This window comes from Monodelphis domestica, chromosome 8 (genome assembly GCF_027887165.1).
Source record: "Monodelphis domestica isolate mMonDom1 chromosome 8, mMonDom1.pri, whole genome shotgun sequence".
In the NCBI taxonomy this organism is placed as follows: Eukaryota; Metazoa; Chordata; class Mammalia; order Didelphimorphia; family Didelphidae; genus Monodelphis; species Monodelphis domestica.
The window spans coordinates 184,998,422-185,013,769 of NC_077234.1; the positions used below are offsets into that span (position 1 = coordinate 184,998,422).

The window sequence follows — 15,348 nt, forward strand, 5'->3', positions numbered from 1 at the left end:
TTAGACACCACTTTATGTTTTCTACTAAATATCTAGATATCCTGCTATTATTTTCCTTTAACAAGGAGCAAACCAAACGCAGAAGCCAAGAGAAAACCTGGGAGGAAAAAGAAGAGAAAACATTTCACTCTCTAGGTTTCTAGGATACGGCAATCTATTTCCTAAAAACAAAAGCCCTTTTCCTTAGCTAAATTAGTTGGTGTTGATTGTGGAAGTCAACATTCACTTGTCAAGCTGGCATTTGAGGATTTCAAGAGTGCAGACTGAAAAATCATTTCCCTGTTCTCATGCAGGAGGCTTCTGGTGAGGTAGTCTCTGAAGTCTAGAACAGACAAATATTAACATTAGCTGAATAATGTCATAATTAACTGAAATAATTGTCTATAAGTAAAAATACTTCAGGGATGAAAACTAGTTTGTATCAGACGGAAGGCATCAATATTATCTAAATAGCTGATGCAGACTTTATTCTTAGAACTGTTGACTTTCTAAACATGTTAATCATTAGCCAGTGAATGAGACATGTCAACCTTAGCCACATTGAACAATTTAGTCCTTATTTCTTACATGTCGGAAACATAATATATAACTGGGGAAATTTTGGTTAGACAAAGGAATATATGAATGTAGCGGGATAATTGATAAATTCATTTCAACCTTAATTTTCAGTTACTATGTGCAAGTCACTAGGCTGGTTAGCCAAAGAACAAAAATTACCCCTTCTTGCTCTCAAAGTATTTGTTTTCTGCCAGAGGGAATGCAACATATATGGACAGACAAAATGCTATTTGAAAAATTTGAAGGCTATTTGGGGAAATAATTTGTATAAAAGAAAAAAATCAATAAAACAATCTGTTAATTTGGAAAGAAGAGAATCAGGGGTATGCTGAGCCCATTGTTAAATTTTATTTTAAAAAACCCTTACTTTCTGTCTTAGAAGTGATACCAAGTATTGGTTCTAAGGCAGAAAAGTGATGGGGGCTAGGCAATCTGGGTAAAGTAACTTGCCCAAAGTCACACAGCTAGGAAGTGTCTGAGGTAGATCTGAACTTGGGACCTCTGGACTCCAGTCCTGGTGCTCTATCCACTGTGCTACCTAGTTGTCCCTCCCCATTGCTAAATATTAAGTGTGAGGATTGGCGCCTCAGAAATCAGCAAAGCTACAAATCAGGGTTTGATTTATTTTGTTGATTGTCTAGACTTAAAAACCTGACAGAGAAAATGTTTATAATGCAGATTAAATGTAAAAGTGTGTTGGATTATCAGAGAGCCTGGTTGTCAATCATTTACCAGACTTTCCCTGGAAAGAATACATTATCTTGGAGATTCTTGAAGGAAGAGGCTCTTGAACAATTCAGCGAAAATCGCGCTTATACTGGACCTTGAATGAAGAGAAGGATTTTGACAGGCGGAAATGAGGAAGGAATATATTCCAGGGCAGGGGAATGCTCTATTTGAATCCATGGAGACAAGATATTACAGGGTTTCTTCAGCATTTGGCCATCAGTCTAATCCACTACAAACCCAAGTTCTCTGCCTAAATCCATTAACTTTCTCATACCCGAGTACAGGAAAGGGTGTGATTTTTTTCTAATTCTTACCTACAGCCTTAGAATCAATACTGTGTATTGATTCAAAGGCAGAAGAGCAGTAAGAACTAGGCAATGAGGTCTAAGGGACTTGCCCAGAGTCACACAGCTAGGAAGTGTCTGAGGCCAGATTTGAACCCAGGACTTCCATCTCTCGGCCTGGCTCTCAATCTGCTGAGTGACCCTGCTACCTCCTCTGGGGAGTGATTTTAAATAAGGATTCCAAAATAGGTAGGAAGCAAATTGTCGATGGCTTTCATTGCTGAGCTAAGAAATTTGTATTTTGTTTTTGAGACAGTTGGAAGCTAATGAAAGTTTTGAGGAGGGGAGCATCCTGGTCAGATATGTACGTTTGTGCCTAAGGGAAGATTATTTTTTAGCAGCAGTATAAAAGATGGATAATAGAAGCAAGAAACTGGACTCAGACTTGAAGAACACGAGAAGCTGTGAGCCTACATTAAAAACAAAGGCTCACCTTCTGTCTTAGAATAGATAAGAAGCAGAAGAGTGGTAATAGCTAGGCAATGAGGGTTAAGTAATTTGCCCAGGGTCACAGCACTAGAAATTGGCTAAGGTCATATTTGAACCCAGGTCCTCTCAGCTCCAGACTTAGTGCTACATGCACTGTGCTACCTAGCTACCCCAAGCCTCCATTTTTTCTACCCCATCACTTTAACAGAAGAGGAAGCTCAATACAGTTTTTCTCCTCATATTCCTCTAGCTACACTGCCTTGGACTTCTTTGGAACTCTTCACAATGTCTTTTTTCCCGGGGAAACTCATCATCAGGAAATGCAAGATTAATCTGCCTGATGCTCCGTAACATCATTACCCTCTGTTTGGACCCTTTGACTGGAAGTGTAGGGCCACAGCACCAGAACCTCTATTAAAAGAAGGGGTACAGCACAGTTTTCTCTTCCTTTTCCCACCAGTTACACTGCTTTGAGATTTCTTTAGAACTTGGCATTTTACTTCCCCCTCTGTTTTTAGCTTCCTTTTATGTGTTTCTACATTATTTGTTAGCATTAATTATTATTATTTGTTACTATTATTTATGTCTTCTCTCATTCGATTTTAATCTCCTGGGGAGCAGGGATTGTCTTTGTTTTTATATACTCAGCACTTAGCATAGTACTTGTAACATAGCAAGTGCTTAATAAATGTTAATTGACTGACTGATTCCTACTTGCTTGATCTGCATGGAAGAACATACATTTGGCTGCCTAATCTTAATTTTGAAGCATTCCTTGGTCATTATTCTTCAAAGACTTTTTCTCTTGAAATTCATGAATCTGTCCACATTGCAACTCCCTCCATTCTTGTTGTTGTTATCTATTAACTCATATCACTCTTGCAATTTTCTGGATTGCTTCATAAAAGTCCCCATCTCAGTTTTCTTTTTCATCCCATCCCTTTTTGTGATCATGGGGTGTTTCAAGAGTTCTCACATTGGAAAGAGTTGGCTCAGAATTAAACTGCAAAAAAGTAGTCTGGATTGCCTTCTGGAAATTGCAAAACTCCTTTAAAGACCCGAAAGTTCTCTCAGAAACAAAGGCTTATTCTTCTCCAAGTGGTATTGTATCACTGGGAGACATGTAAGACAACACTCTAAAGCAGAGGTGGCCAAAATACTCCTGGGTAGAGCCAGAACCACATTAAAATGCCATTGGGAAATGTTTAACTAATGAAATAAAAACATAGATAATATTACCTTTTAAAACTGTCGATATACATCCCATAGCAATCCTGGTATATGGCTCGGTGGCCCCAGCATCAATTTGTTTGACACTGTTGCTATCAAAGTTGAAAATTGTTATGCAGGGAGTGATGGAGAGGTAGATGGTAGATGTAGGCAAGTTACAACAATAGAAACCTCAAAGAACAGGAATAAAAGATGTCATCGAAGAATATAAAATAGGAAAAGTTGAGCTGGTCACATGAAGAGAAACAGCAAGTAGATATTCCTTGTGATCTAATCAAAGCATCAGGGGAAGGGAAGGAAGTTCTCCAATATATGGGGTAGATTCCTTGTAGGGAATTTATGGGAAGACAAGAATTCCACTAAATGGACTGTTATAGATGGGAACTGTTAATGATGTCAACATCTCAGTGGTGATATCACAAATCCATTTGAGTATTTTAACTTCCAATGGTGAATTTACTAATGTCAAGATGGATTTATAAAAGACCTTACCAGAAAAGTCAGTATGGTATAGGGCAGCATTGGTGAAGGTGTGGCACTCAGGAAGCTGCTCTGTTCCCCCTCTTCCCAGTGCCCAAGGACATTTTTGGCATGCTCTGCCCCTCTGTCCAGCTGCCCAAATCGAGGACTTTCTTCCCTCTGCTCTCTGGGGTAATGGAAGTGGGGCTCACAGGCAGCTTGAAGTTGCAGTTTGGGCACCCAAAATTGAAAACCTTTGCCAACACTGATATAGGGTATAGAGTAGAGTGAGAAGATATGGATTTGAATGCTGCCTCAAATATCTAATAGCTATGTGACTCTAGAAGCATGATTTAACCTCTCCAAGCCTGTATTTTCTCATTTGTAAAATGAGAGGATTGGACTCTAAGATTCTTTTTGACTCTGAATCTATGATCCAGTCTAACATCATATTTTACAGATGATGAATGGAGAACAGAATGATTTGGGATTTGAACTCAAGTCCTCTAAGCCCCAATCCAGTTATCTTTCCTTTATACTGTATTAATCTTTCTACTTATTATTTAACTTATTCAAAGTTAGTCAATTAGCATTTGTCAAGTACTTCTATATGCCAGGCTCCCTGTTAAGTGCTAGGGATACCTAGAAAGGCACAAATTCATCCTTGGTCTCAGAGGGTTTACAATCTAATAAGGAAGGAACATGCAAACAACTATGTTCAAACAAGATCGGAATGGAGGCACTAAGATTAAGGTCTGAGAAAGCCTTCTTGCAGAAGATAGGACTTTACCTTTAATGCACTACCTATCTCAATTCTTGCTACATCCATTCCAAACTTTTGTTCTTTATTCTCATGTCATCCCACCACAATTATAAAAGATGACTTAGACTTCAATGTTAAGAGAGAAAACTGGAATAGTGTGAGAAGCATTGGATTTGAAATCCCAAGACTTATTAAGATCCAAACTCTGCTAACTACTATCTCAGAGATATCACCTTTTCTTTGAGCATCAAGTTTCCTCTTTTGTAAAATGAAGGAATTAGATTAGATCACTGATGAACAGGTACCTGGGCAAAGGGAGGCTTCTAAAAAAAGCTAATCATGGAGAGAGTGCAGTAGTAGCAGCAGCGGTAAAGCTAGACTAAGAAGAAGAATTGGTATAAAGTAGTTGCTAATTGCATTTAGTAAAAAAAAAATCCCTTCTCATATACCATCTGGGCTCACCTGTTGTTTTCATTGGGCCTCTGGCAAGAAGCTGCCAGTTGCCAAACACCAACTAACCTCATCTTGCTTGGGGTGGGGGAAAACTATCAATAAATAAAGCCTCTTTTAGGAGTCATGTTCAAACAGGAGGATACAAGTGGCCAGTGGGAAGATGGACACAGCAGGTAAGAATGAGATGAGGCCACAACAACCTTCAGAAATAATGAAAGGGGACTGATGATCTGGCTTCTAGCAATTATAGAGGGCAAAAGGGAAATCTGAGGTGACCTAGATAGAATGCATAATGTTACTCTTTGCCAAATGACAGCAATATAAATACAAAATGCAAACTGGCCTCCTTCCTAGAGAAGAATGCATGAGGGCCAGTGGAATGTATCTCCTTTTTCCAGGTTATCAAGGTATCCTATTGGAAAATGGAAGAAAAGACTTCAAGGTAAAATAAACCCAATCTAGAAGAAAATGAAAGTAAAGAAACAGAAGATTCGAATCTGTGAAGAGGCTGGAGATAGAAGGATGAAGGGAGGAAGGATGAGTGAACCCAGTGCTAATACGAGGTTTTATCCATGGAGGGGAGGAACTGGAATTATGGGGATGAAGAAGACATTTGAGCTCCAAGGGATAGTGGAGTCACAGGTGGATAAGGAGAGAGAAATTATCCCTTAAAGGTCAGGTGAAGAAAGGATGAGCAGTGAAGGTTAGTACTTGCTGATGGGGAGCCAAGGCAGTTCTTTGTTCATATGACATTACCAGTAAAGAGGGCTCTGAGACACTTGTAAAGACAACAAGACTTGTCCTCCTTTATTACCATTATCTCCTTCTGGTGATTTATATAGGGACAAATGATATTGTCAGAAGGAAGCTAGAAAGCAGTATGAAATGCTGGGCAAGAAGCTGAACCCACTTAGGAGCACAGGTGGTATTCTCATCACTGCTACAGTGGCCTTCACAGAAGAGGGGCAGATGTGGAAAGGGAACAGCTGATTAAGAAGATAATGCCAGAAGATGAAATCTGGATTTTTGCACCATAGACTAAAAGTACGGATGACAGTCCCTTGGTTAGGGGAAGGAGAGTGCAACTGACAAAATCTGGTGAAATATTTATTTGTTTGAAATCTTGCAGAGCTAATTCAAACTGAAAAGGGAAAATAGGAGAAATGTCTCTGAATAATCTACCCATATGGATACTACAGACAGAGGCTATTTAAAATATAGGAAGAATGACCCATAGAGATATACAGTAATTTACAGGGGATTTTTTTAGAAATCTAAGAAAGGAGAACTGATATAAAGCCCATGATATGAGCTATACAAAGTAATAGCAAGATAGACTAGACATCCTGATACAAGGAGGCAAATTTGGCCTCATAAATTTCATTGGATCTTCATGAGATGGAACTTATAAATATAATATAACCTTGGAAGGAGTGGAATAGCATTATTATCAAGAAAATATTTTCATATGAGGAAATCTAGGGTCTAGAAATGGGGAGATTGGTGCAAAACATTTGATTAAATATAAACGAAGAGAGATACAGAAGCTGTGTTTGTGTGAGGCTGTCGAGACAACCTGAAGTATAGGAAAAAATGAGTGAGTTCAGGAAATGGATCATTTCGAGATCTGTTTAGTGATGGAAGACTGTCTCACCATCTTTAGGAGGTGTCTTTGTTTCTCTAAAAAGAAGAACTGGGAATTCCTGAACCTGCTTTAATGATAATTTCTTCCTGCAAAAGATGGAGAAAATAATAAGAGGAATTATTATTCTGGGTGTAATTCTGTTTAACAATGAGGAGCTAGTTGCTGAAGTAAAAATGATGAGAACTTTGAGTTCATGAAAGAGAACAGGAAAGGTGAACATAGTATGGCCTCCATCTTAGATTTGGGAAGGGAAGATTTCATAGGGTTCAGAGAAGATAGCAGTACGTGACCTAAAATTATATAAATTAAGTCAATATAAGAGGGATGGATAGCTTTCAAGAATAAAACTCTGAAGACAGAAAGGTCCAGATCTGAGAAAATGTAAGTGGGGGGAGAGGTATTTTAAAAGATTTTTAAAGGACTCCTCAACCAACTTTATATTTTTAAAAGATGCATATAATATGGAATGCATATAATATGGATACAACATGCATATAATATGGAACCCTAATTGGAATGCATTCGGAGGAGAGCAACCAGGTTACGAGTTTTTGATAGAACGTCATACTTAAGTGAAGATGTTTATAAAACATCATCTGTTGAAGAGAAGACATCATGAGGACATGATAGCTCATTTAAAAGGCTATATTGTGAAAGAAGAATTGAATTGTGCTGCTTAGTTATAGAAGATATGATTAGAATTAGAAGCTGTAAGGCAGCTAGGTAGTATAGTGAATAGCATGCATAAAATAGCACTAGTCAGAAAGAACTGAATTCAAATTTGACCTCAACTACTTATTAGCTCTGTGGCCACTTTGGGCAAGTCATTTAATCCTGTTTCCCTCAATTTCCTCATCTGTAAAATGAGCTGGAGAAGGAAATGGCAAATCTTTTCAGGATCCTTGCCAAGAAAACCAGAAATGAAGTCATAAAGAGTCAGACAGGACTGAGCTACTGAGCAGCAATGATTGGAGAAATAGATCCTGGGTGATATGCCATGCACTTTGCTAAGCACTTTGCAAATATCTCATTTTATCTTCATGATCACCCTGAGAAGTAGATGCTCATGATTATCTTCATTTTATAGTTGAAGAAACTGAGGCAAACAGATTAAGGAAGTGCCCAGGGTCACATAACTAGTAAGTAATGAACTCATTGAGTATAGAAGGGGGTCAGCAGACAACATCTACCATGATAAAATCTATTATTAAAATTAAAATGAATTAATTAATTAAGATTAAAATCTATGTGAACAAGACCTAGAAATAAGTATTAAATCAAATCATTTATAGGACTAAATATCATTGTAATCAGAGCCACTATGAACATATAATATTATAATATATGTAAATATAATATAATTATATGTTACATATAATAAAGATTAGGTACTGTTGTTTGGGAATTGGAAATACAGGGTGTCCCAAAACTTTTAATGTAGATTTAAGCTATTAAAGCTGTATTTTTGTGATAGAGAATTTCTCATACAAAGTCTGTTTATTGATGGAATTTGCCTGTAGTGCTAAGGAACATAGTGATTATAAAATTCTTTAATAAAATGAAAAATTTTGCAATTGCTTAATTGCTACCTATAGAATACACTCCAACTTATAACATTTAAAAACTTTTTCTGATGAACATTTATTTAGCACTTACAATGTACCAGGCTATACAAATATTACCTCCTCACAACTACTCTGGAAAGTAGATGCTTATTATTATCTTCATTCTACAGTTTAGGAAACTGAGGCAAACAGGTTAAGAGATGTATCCAAGGGCATACAGCTAGTGTCTTTGAACTCTGTCTTCTTGACTTCACAAGTCCAGGCTGTAATCATGGTGTCACTTGATGCCCTAAAAGACCTTTGTATTGTGTGGTTATATTTAAGTTATATCATAATCTTGGTGTACAGCATGGAGTTAAAGGAATAACTGGTATGGAGTTGGGAGACCTGGGTTGGAATCTTAGTGCTGAAACTCTCTTGCATAATCTTGAATTAGTCACTTAACCTAGTGTCTGTTTTCTCATGTATAAAAAGGAAACAACAGTGCTTGACCTTTTACTATTTACTTCACGGATCACTGTAAGAGAAGACTTTTCTAAGCCTTAAAGGACTAAATCAAGTGAGACTATTAGTGTTGTTTATTGTTATTTATTAGAAGTAACTTAGTGTCATTGAAAGAGTACACTTTGGGCAGCTAGGCCTGGAGTGGAGAAGACCTGGGTTCAAATATGACTTCAGATACTTCCTAGCTGTATGACCCTAAGCAAGTCACTTAACCCTGATTGTCTAGCCCTTGCCACTCTTCAGTCTTAGAACTCATACTAAGGGTTTGAAGGAAGGAAGGAAGGAAGCAAGCAAGCAAAGGAGAGAGAGAGAGAGAGAGAGAGAGAGAGAGAGAGAGAGAGAGAGAGAGAGAGAGAGAGAGAGAGAGAGAGAGAGAGAGAAAACGAACCTACCTTTACCTTTGGATCTGAAGTTTTGAGTTAAAGTACCAGATTTGACACTTGCCAGCAGTACAGCCTCAGAAAACTCAACTTTCCTGAGCCTCAGTTTCTTTGGCTGTAAAGTGGTGATAATAATCAGGGAAGAACTCTGGAGTGTTAGGAAAGCACTTTGTTGCCATTTGTCTCCAAGTTAAAATCATTTTCTTTTTTTCAGAGAGGTAGGAGAAGGGGGAACAGTTGGCTGTCTCTTTATCGTGGCTTGGTCCTGAAGTACGAGTTATTATTAATATTCATCTCATTCTCATCAATTTTTTCATTGGGGTTCAGAGAGAAATAGTCCTAGGACAAGCCTCTTTTCTGCTAGTAATCTATAGATTATTACTATGACCATTGTTCTTATAGTTTTGATGACATTCCTAGAGAAATGACAGTAGCTCTGCCTCTTCCTAATAAAGCAGTACTGAACTCAAATGGGTTTACATACCACAGTGCTCAGATTTGTCTTTTGAGGAAGCCAGTTTCTGGAGTTGAGTGGGAGGACTTCAAAAGCATTTGGCTGAGCAAGCTTGGCAAATGGGGGTCCGTCCACTCTTCTGTAGACGCCAAGAGTGGGACTTGGGAAAACCGTGACGGTGGAGAAGACGATGCCGTCGGGTCGGAGACCATACTGCTGGGAGAGCCTCCTCTCTGTGTGCGTTGGAGCGATTTGAGGTGTTGCTAGCATGCATGTGCTGTGCAGCCGCGTCCTGCTTTTGTGCCTGAGATGGAACTGATAAATCTCAAGTGACTGCTTTGGTAGCAGCTGAGTTGGCAAAAGGTTTAAAAAAGAAAAGAGGAAAAGAAAGAAAAGGCTGTGAGCAATTTTGGCGTGTGTGTCCTGGGGTGGGAGGTGGCGGGGTGAGAGCGGGAGGGAAGTTGGTTTGCTTTAGGCTGGTGCTGCTGCATTATTTGTTTAAGCTCGATCAGCTGCTCTTTCCTTAGAGCTCTTCCCTAGAACCTGCTCGATTCAATCAGAGCCAGTGAAAGAGAGAAGGGTGGAGGACCCAAAGAGGGGGAGGAGAGAGACCGGTAAGCCTGTGTGTGTAATCGATGTTCAGCATTAATTCGGGCATTTCATAGTGGCGGGGTAGGCACACGCCGGCACCAAGGAAGGATGGCAAGTTTTAAATGGCCTTGATGTGGTTCCCTACTCATGACCGACCTCGCGCACTACCGGCTTAGTGTGGGCATTGCAGTGGGAGAGGGAGGGAGGGAAGGAGGGAGGGAGAGCGCGCTTAGACCCCTATTTCTGTTGGTTCGGGAATCTGGATGAAGTCATTGAAATGCAGAGCCGGGAAGCACTGCTGTAGTCTTTTTCTGCCCTTCTTCGGGAGCACAGGAAAACATGTGCACTGTGGATGATTTTGATTTGATCGGAGAATGAGATTTGGGCTGAGGAATGAAGAAATGGCCCTGGAAGAAATGGTGCAGAGATTAGATGCTGTTTCCCAGGATACTGGTAGGAGGAGCCGCTAGTCTTAAATAATATGTTGTTATGCTTGACACAGTTTGTAGGATTTGGGGAAATGCATAGAATGTGAATAGTGGTCTTCATTTCTGTCCGGCTGGGTTAACAGGAAAAGCAATGACCCGGGGGTGGGGCGGGGGTATTCGCCCCGTAGCAGGCCGGCCGGCAGGAGTCATGGTTCCGGAATCCAAGAATGGAGAAAATGATCACATATTAATGAGACGGCTTTCTAAGAAATCTGTTGAATACGGTTTTCACCGAGTTACCCGGGCAATTTAGACTGCCTCAAATCCGCTTGCTAAGCTTACCTCGAGCATGGTTTTCTGCAGTACTTTTAGCACTGTGTCAAACATTTGTGAATTGAAAATCGGAGGATGTTAATGGCTTAGTAAGAAAGAAAGATTTATTTATCCAGAGTCCTGGGTAGCTCCTTTTTTTAAATGGGTAAAAAAAAAAAAGATCAGGATTAGATCTCGGAGGTTTTGATTCTCCTTTAGGTATGCATAAGGCTTAGAACAGATGATGCTCAGAAAAGATATGACTGTTGGCAGTTCCTCATCACTGGACTTTAATTTTATGTGTTAATTAAACTGAAAAGAAGTTCCCATTGATATCATTTGGATTAACAGCAGAGCAGGGGAACTTCTGTGGGGTTGTTCCTAGGCATTTGCAGTGTCTTCACAATTTCCCTTTCCATATAGTGGGTCTATGCTGACTTTGAAACAAAGAGGAAATAATCTTTATAACGTTGAAAATCACTTCCTTTTGTCCCTTACACCTAGAGAATTGGTTTAGGAATTCAGACATAACCCTTTCCTTGGCTGACCAATGAATGAATGGTGCCTTTCAGAGGCTGGATTTTCAGTTGTAATGATTTCAATGAATCTCTTTTCATGAGTAATTGAACTTAAAGGGTGTTTCCTCTCTGAACAAAGCAATTAAATCAGTGTTGTATTTGTAGGGTTTAAAGGGTGTGGTCTAATTAAACCCTTTCCTTAGACTTTTGCCCCACATCCTATTTGAAGCATTCATTTTTGTGTGTCTATCCAAGAGCTTTGTTCTTCTAGATTTACCTATAGGTGAGGGAGAGGCAGCAGGGTGAAATAAAAACAGCTCATTTTTGCTCCCCTGTTTTTCCCTTGATACTTCAGTAGATAATTTAAAAGAGTTGAGATTTGGTAGGTGCAAATATGTTGGATTAATATCTTGAGGACAAGGGCAAAATAAATAGCACAAATCCATTGGGAGTGGGGCATAATTGAATAATGGGGGAAGGGTAAAGACATATAAAACTGAATTCACCTGGTTCTTCACACCCTTTCCATTTGATTGAGGCCGGAACTGAATGGGAACCATTCCAATTAGTGATATCATTCTTTTGGATTCGGAAGGAAGGGTTTATTTCTTCTGAAGCAATGAAGGGTGTGTTGAATGTGTATGGGTGGTTAAAAGGTTATCTCAAAAGAACTGCGGGCATCTATCTACCAGATAGTTGAAGGGCAAGTTTTTGTTACCTTTGATCCTTGTCAGCCTTGCCATGTTTTGTTTTGTTTTTTTTTAAATTTCAGTTACAAGAATATTTTTCTACCTTCATGTATGGTGGAAATATGATACAGTGGAAGAACATCGGTTTTGGATTTAAATGACCTGGGGGCACACTTTCATTCTGTCACTACCTTTGTAACATTGGGCAAGTCATTGAACTTCTCTGGCTCTCAGTTTATACCACTGTAAAATCAGGTGGTTGGCATCAATTTCTAATTTAAGGTCTTTTCCAACTGTATATCTTATCAATCTCCTGATTCCCCATCTCATGACCTCTATGTGGGGGAGGAATCCTCCTGAGAAACAAATATAGGAACAAAACTGTATAAACTCAATAGCTGCTTCCTCATTCAGTCATTCTACAAATTTCCTCTGTACCAGACCAGGCAGTTTCTTCTAACTTGACACTGATTTCTTCATTCAATTTAGTTTTATTCTCCACTTCTGGTATAAAGAAGGCTACCAAGTAGACAGAAATAAGTTTCTTTCCTTTTCAGCAAATGTTTCTAAAGTGCCTTCCATGTGCAAGGTACTAAAAGAGCAGCTGGTGGTGTGATGATAGATAAAACATGAGCCCCTGCCCTCTTATTGCTGCATTTTATTTTTAGCCTATGAAAAGGATTAATGTGGTTGTGCATATTACTTGGTATTAACTTGCTATCCTTTATCCAAAGGGTTGTGGGGAAAGGAGTATTTATCACTTCCCTTCTTCCAATGGGGAGACCGAGGCCCTGAAAACAAAGAAGCTCCTTAAAGGGAAATGTTCCCAGATGTCATAAAATGAACTTTGGACTGAGTCCTGTGACTATCCTTAGAGCTAGATTTAATATCAAGACCAGGGTGTTTTATCTGGCCAACTGGTATAGTTATTTAAAACAAGAAGGCCGTAACTCTTTAGGAATCAATTATAGATGAAAGCTTGGGTAAAATCCTATTACCTTGAACAGTGCATGTTATGTCTATTTCAGACACTCACAGCTGTATCCTGTTTAGTGTCCTCACTCTGAACTGTCTCTATGGACAACTCCTTTATCTTTTTCTTGGTCACTGCTGCTCTGTTTTAATTTTGGATTAAAGAAAAAACTCACTCGTAGTCCAGTCAACTCATCCCATGCATTTTATCTGCATAAACCAGGAAAATAGGCTTCAGCAGGTCACCTTGTGATGCTGATATTTCTCATGACTTCCTGTTCTTGTATGACCTTGGAAATGTGCTTTTTATGCATTCACCTAAATCCAAGCTTTAAATAGCGAGACCTGCAGCCTCTGTCCAATAGCAAAAGCTCTTCTCCCTTTTGGAAGGCTTCCATTTTTAGGGCTTCCATCTGGTTTTGTTTTCCCTCATCAGATTTGCAGTGTAAGTCCATGCAAGATCGGGGAACATCTGTGAGATAAACGTTGCTGATAGAGTTGAAGCATGCATTTGGGGCAACATAGGCTAACAGAAGGAGCACAGAAATGTGCCTGGGAAACCAGGATTGCAATCCTACCTCTGTGGACTGTTTGACCTTGAAAGGGGCTCCAAACCTCTTTGTTTCCCCAGTTTGTCATTGTGTAGCAAGCATAGTAACATGTTACCAAAAAAAGTGAAGATGAACAAGATGTAGAAAAGTAATTCATTGAAAGGTGGGAGAGAAGCACCCTGGACTGGTAAATTGTTGCCCCAATATTTGCTTAGTTGATTTATATCTTGTCCTCTACTCATTCCTTTCCATGTCTATTGCCTTTTGAATGCCTCTAGTGCCTTAGCTACTCTAGGGCATGTAGAAATGTTAGAAAGATAGCTTTTAAGGAGCTCTTCTTCTATCAGATACTGGTTACTTCTTTAGAGATAGCTCTAAAAGTTCAGTGGGGGATTCACAAAAAAGTGTAAAATATGATCTCTGCCCTAAAGGGACCTTAAATTAGTTATTCAGAGGGGATGTGCACACATGGGAAAAAAAGCAAGCAAGCAAAGAGATTATGGTGTAATGCAGATGTCCTTGGTTAAAGAAGGGTCATATTAGATTAGGTGGAAGAATGCAAAGCCTTCCTGGAGGAGCTGAGATTTGAGCTTCATTTTATAAGATATGAGGCTTTGTATAGGTGAAAGAAAAAAGGAAAGTGTTCCAATCCTGGTATTAGGAAAGGTATGAACACAAAGATGGAATATGCTTTTATATATATATATATATATATATATATATATATATATATATATATATATATATATATATATATATATATATATATGATAAGGGAATTGTCTTGATTAAAATATAAGGTCTGTATTGGGAGAAGAAATTGGAGTGGGGGGAAATCAACTTGAAGAGAGAGAGTGGAATCAGATTATAGAGAGCCTTGAATGCCAGAAAGAGAGGTTTGGACTTGATTACATAGGCAATAGGGAACCATTAATTTGAGAAACATTAGATGAGCACCTATTAAGTGTATAGCTCTAGACTAAGTAGTATTTGCCCTCCTATTCCAAGTGATTACTGGGCAGATGATTCATCCTTGTTCTTTTGGATACTCTTTAACAGTCTTCATGGTGAACAAATGAGGATAGGGACTGGATCAGTATTTTCAGTGGTCCCCAGGTGAAGAAATTCCTTCTACCAATAGAAGCTAGCACTTTCTCTATAACTTATAAGGTGAATTGAAAACATTCATAATACATGCCAAATTCAAATTCCAGTGATCTTTTTAAAAAATTTTTTACCTTTTTGAATTGTCTCTGCCACCATTTCCTTTCACTGGTATAAATAATCAAGATTAGGTAGCTTATATCTGTAGTCATGAAAAAATGCTCTAAATAACTATTGAGAAAAACTCAATTTAAAAACAACTCTGAGTTATCCACTTAACACCTATCAGATTGACTCATATGGTAGAAAAGGAAAAATTGGTGCACTAATGCATTGTTGGTAGAATTGTGAACTGGCCCACAACCACTCTCAAGAACAATTTGGAACTATATAGGAACCCCAAAAGTTAAAAAACTGTTTATACCCATTGACCAGCAATACCACTACTAAGTCTATATTTTGAAGAGATCAAAGGGAAAGGACTTACAGGTACAAAAAAAAAAGTATAGCAGCTCTTTTTGTAGTGGCAAAGAATTGGAATTCGAGGGAATACCCATCTCTTAGGGAATGACAACAAGTTGAAGTATGTGTTTGTGGGGGAATACTATTGTGCTGTAAGAAATGATGGGCAGGATGCCTTCAGAAAAACCTGAGAAGATTTATTCTGATG

The 15,348-nt window shown here is 38.8% G+C and overlaps 1 protein-coding gene across 19 annotated transcripts in view; it reads left to right on the forward strand.

The window, feature by feature from the left end:
• Positions 1-15,348, forward strand: part of MCF2L (MCF.2 cell line derived transforming sequence like) — a 394,661-nt gene that overhangs the window by 120,572 nt on the left and 258,741 nt on the right. For 6 of the 19 annotated variants that reach the window (XM_007501267.3, XM_056806835.1, XM_056806839.1 and 3 more), the window contains exon 1: positions 10,171-10,557. The exons of 9 other annotated variants lie outside the window; for them this stretch is intronic. In XM_007501267.3, coding sequence (XP_007501329.2) covers positions 10,479-10,557 — 79 coding nt within the window. In that variant the 5' untranslated portion in view covers positions 10,171-10,478. Of the gene's footprint in view, positions 1-10,004; positions 10,558-15,348 lie in introns of those variants that run through there. 4 more of the 19 variants (XM_056806832.1, XM_056806837.1, XM_007501262.3 and 1 more) reach the window with 3 other exon arrangements.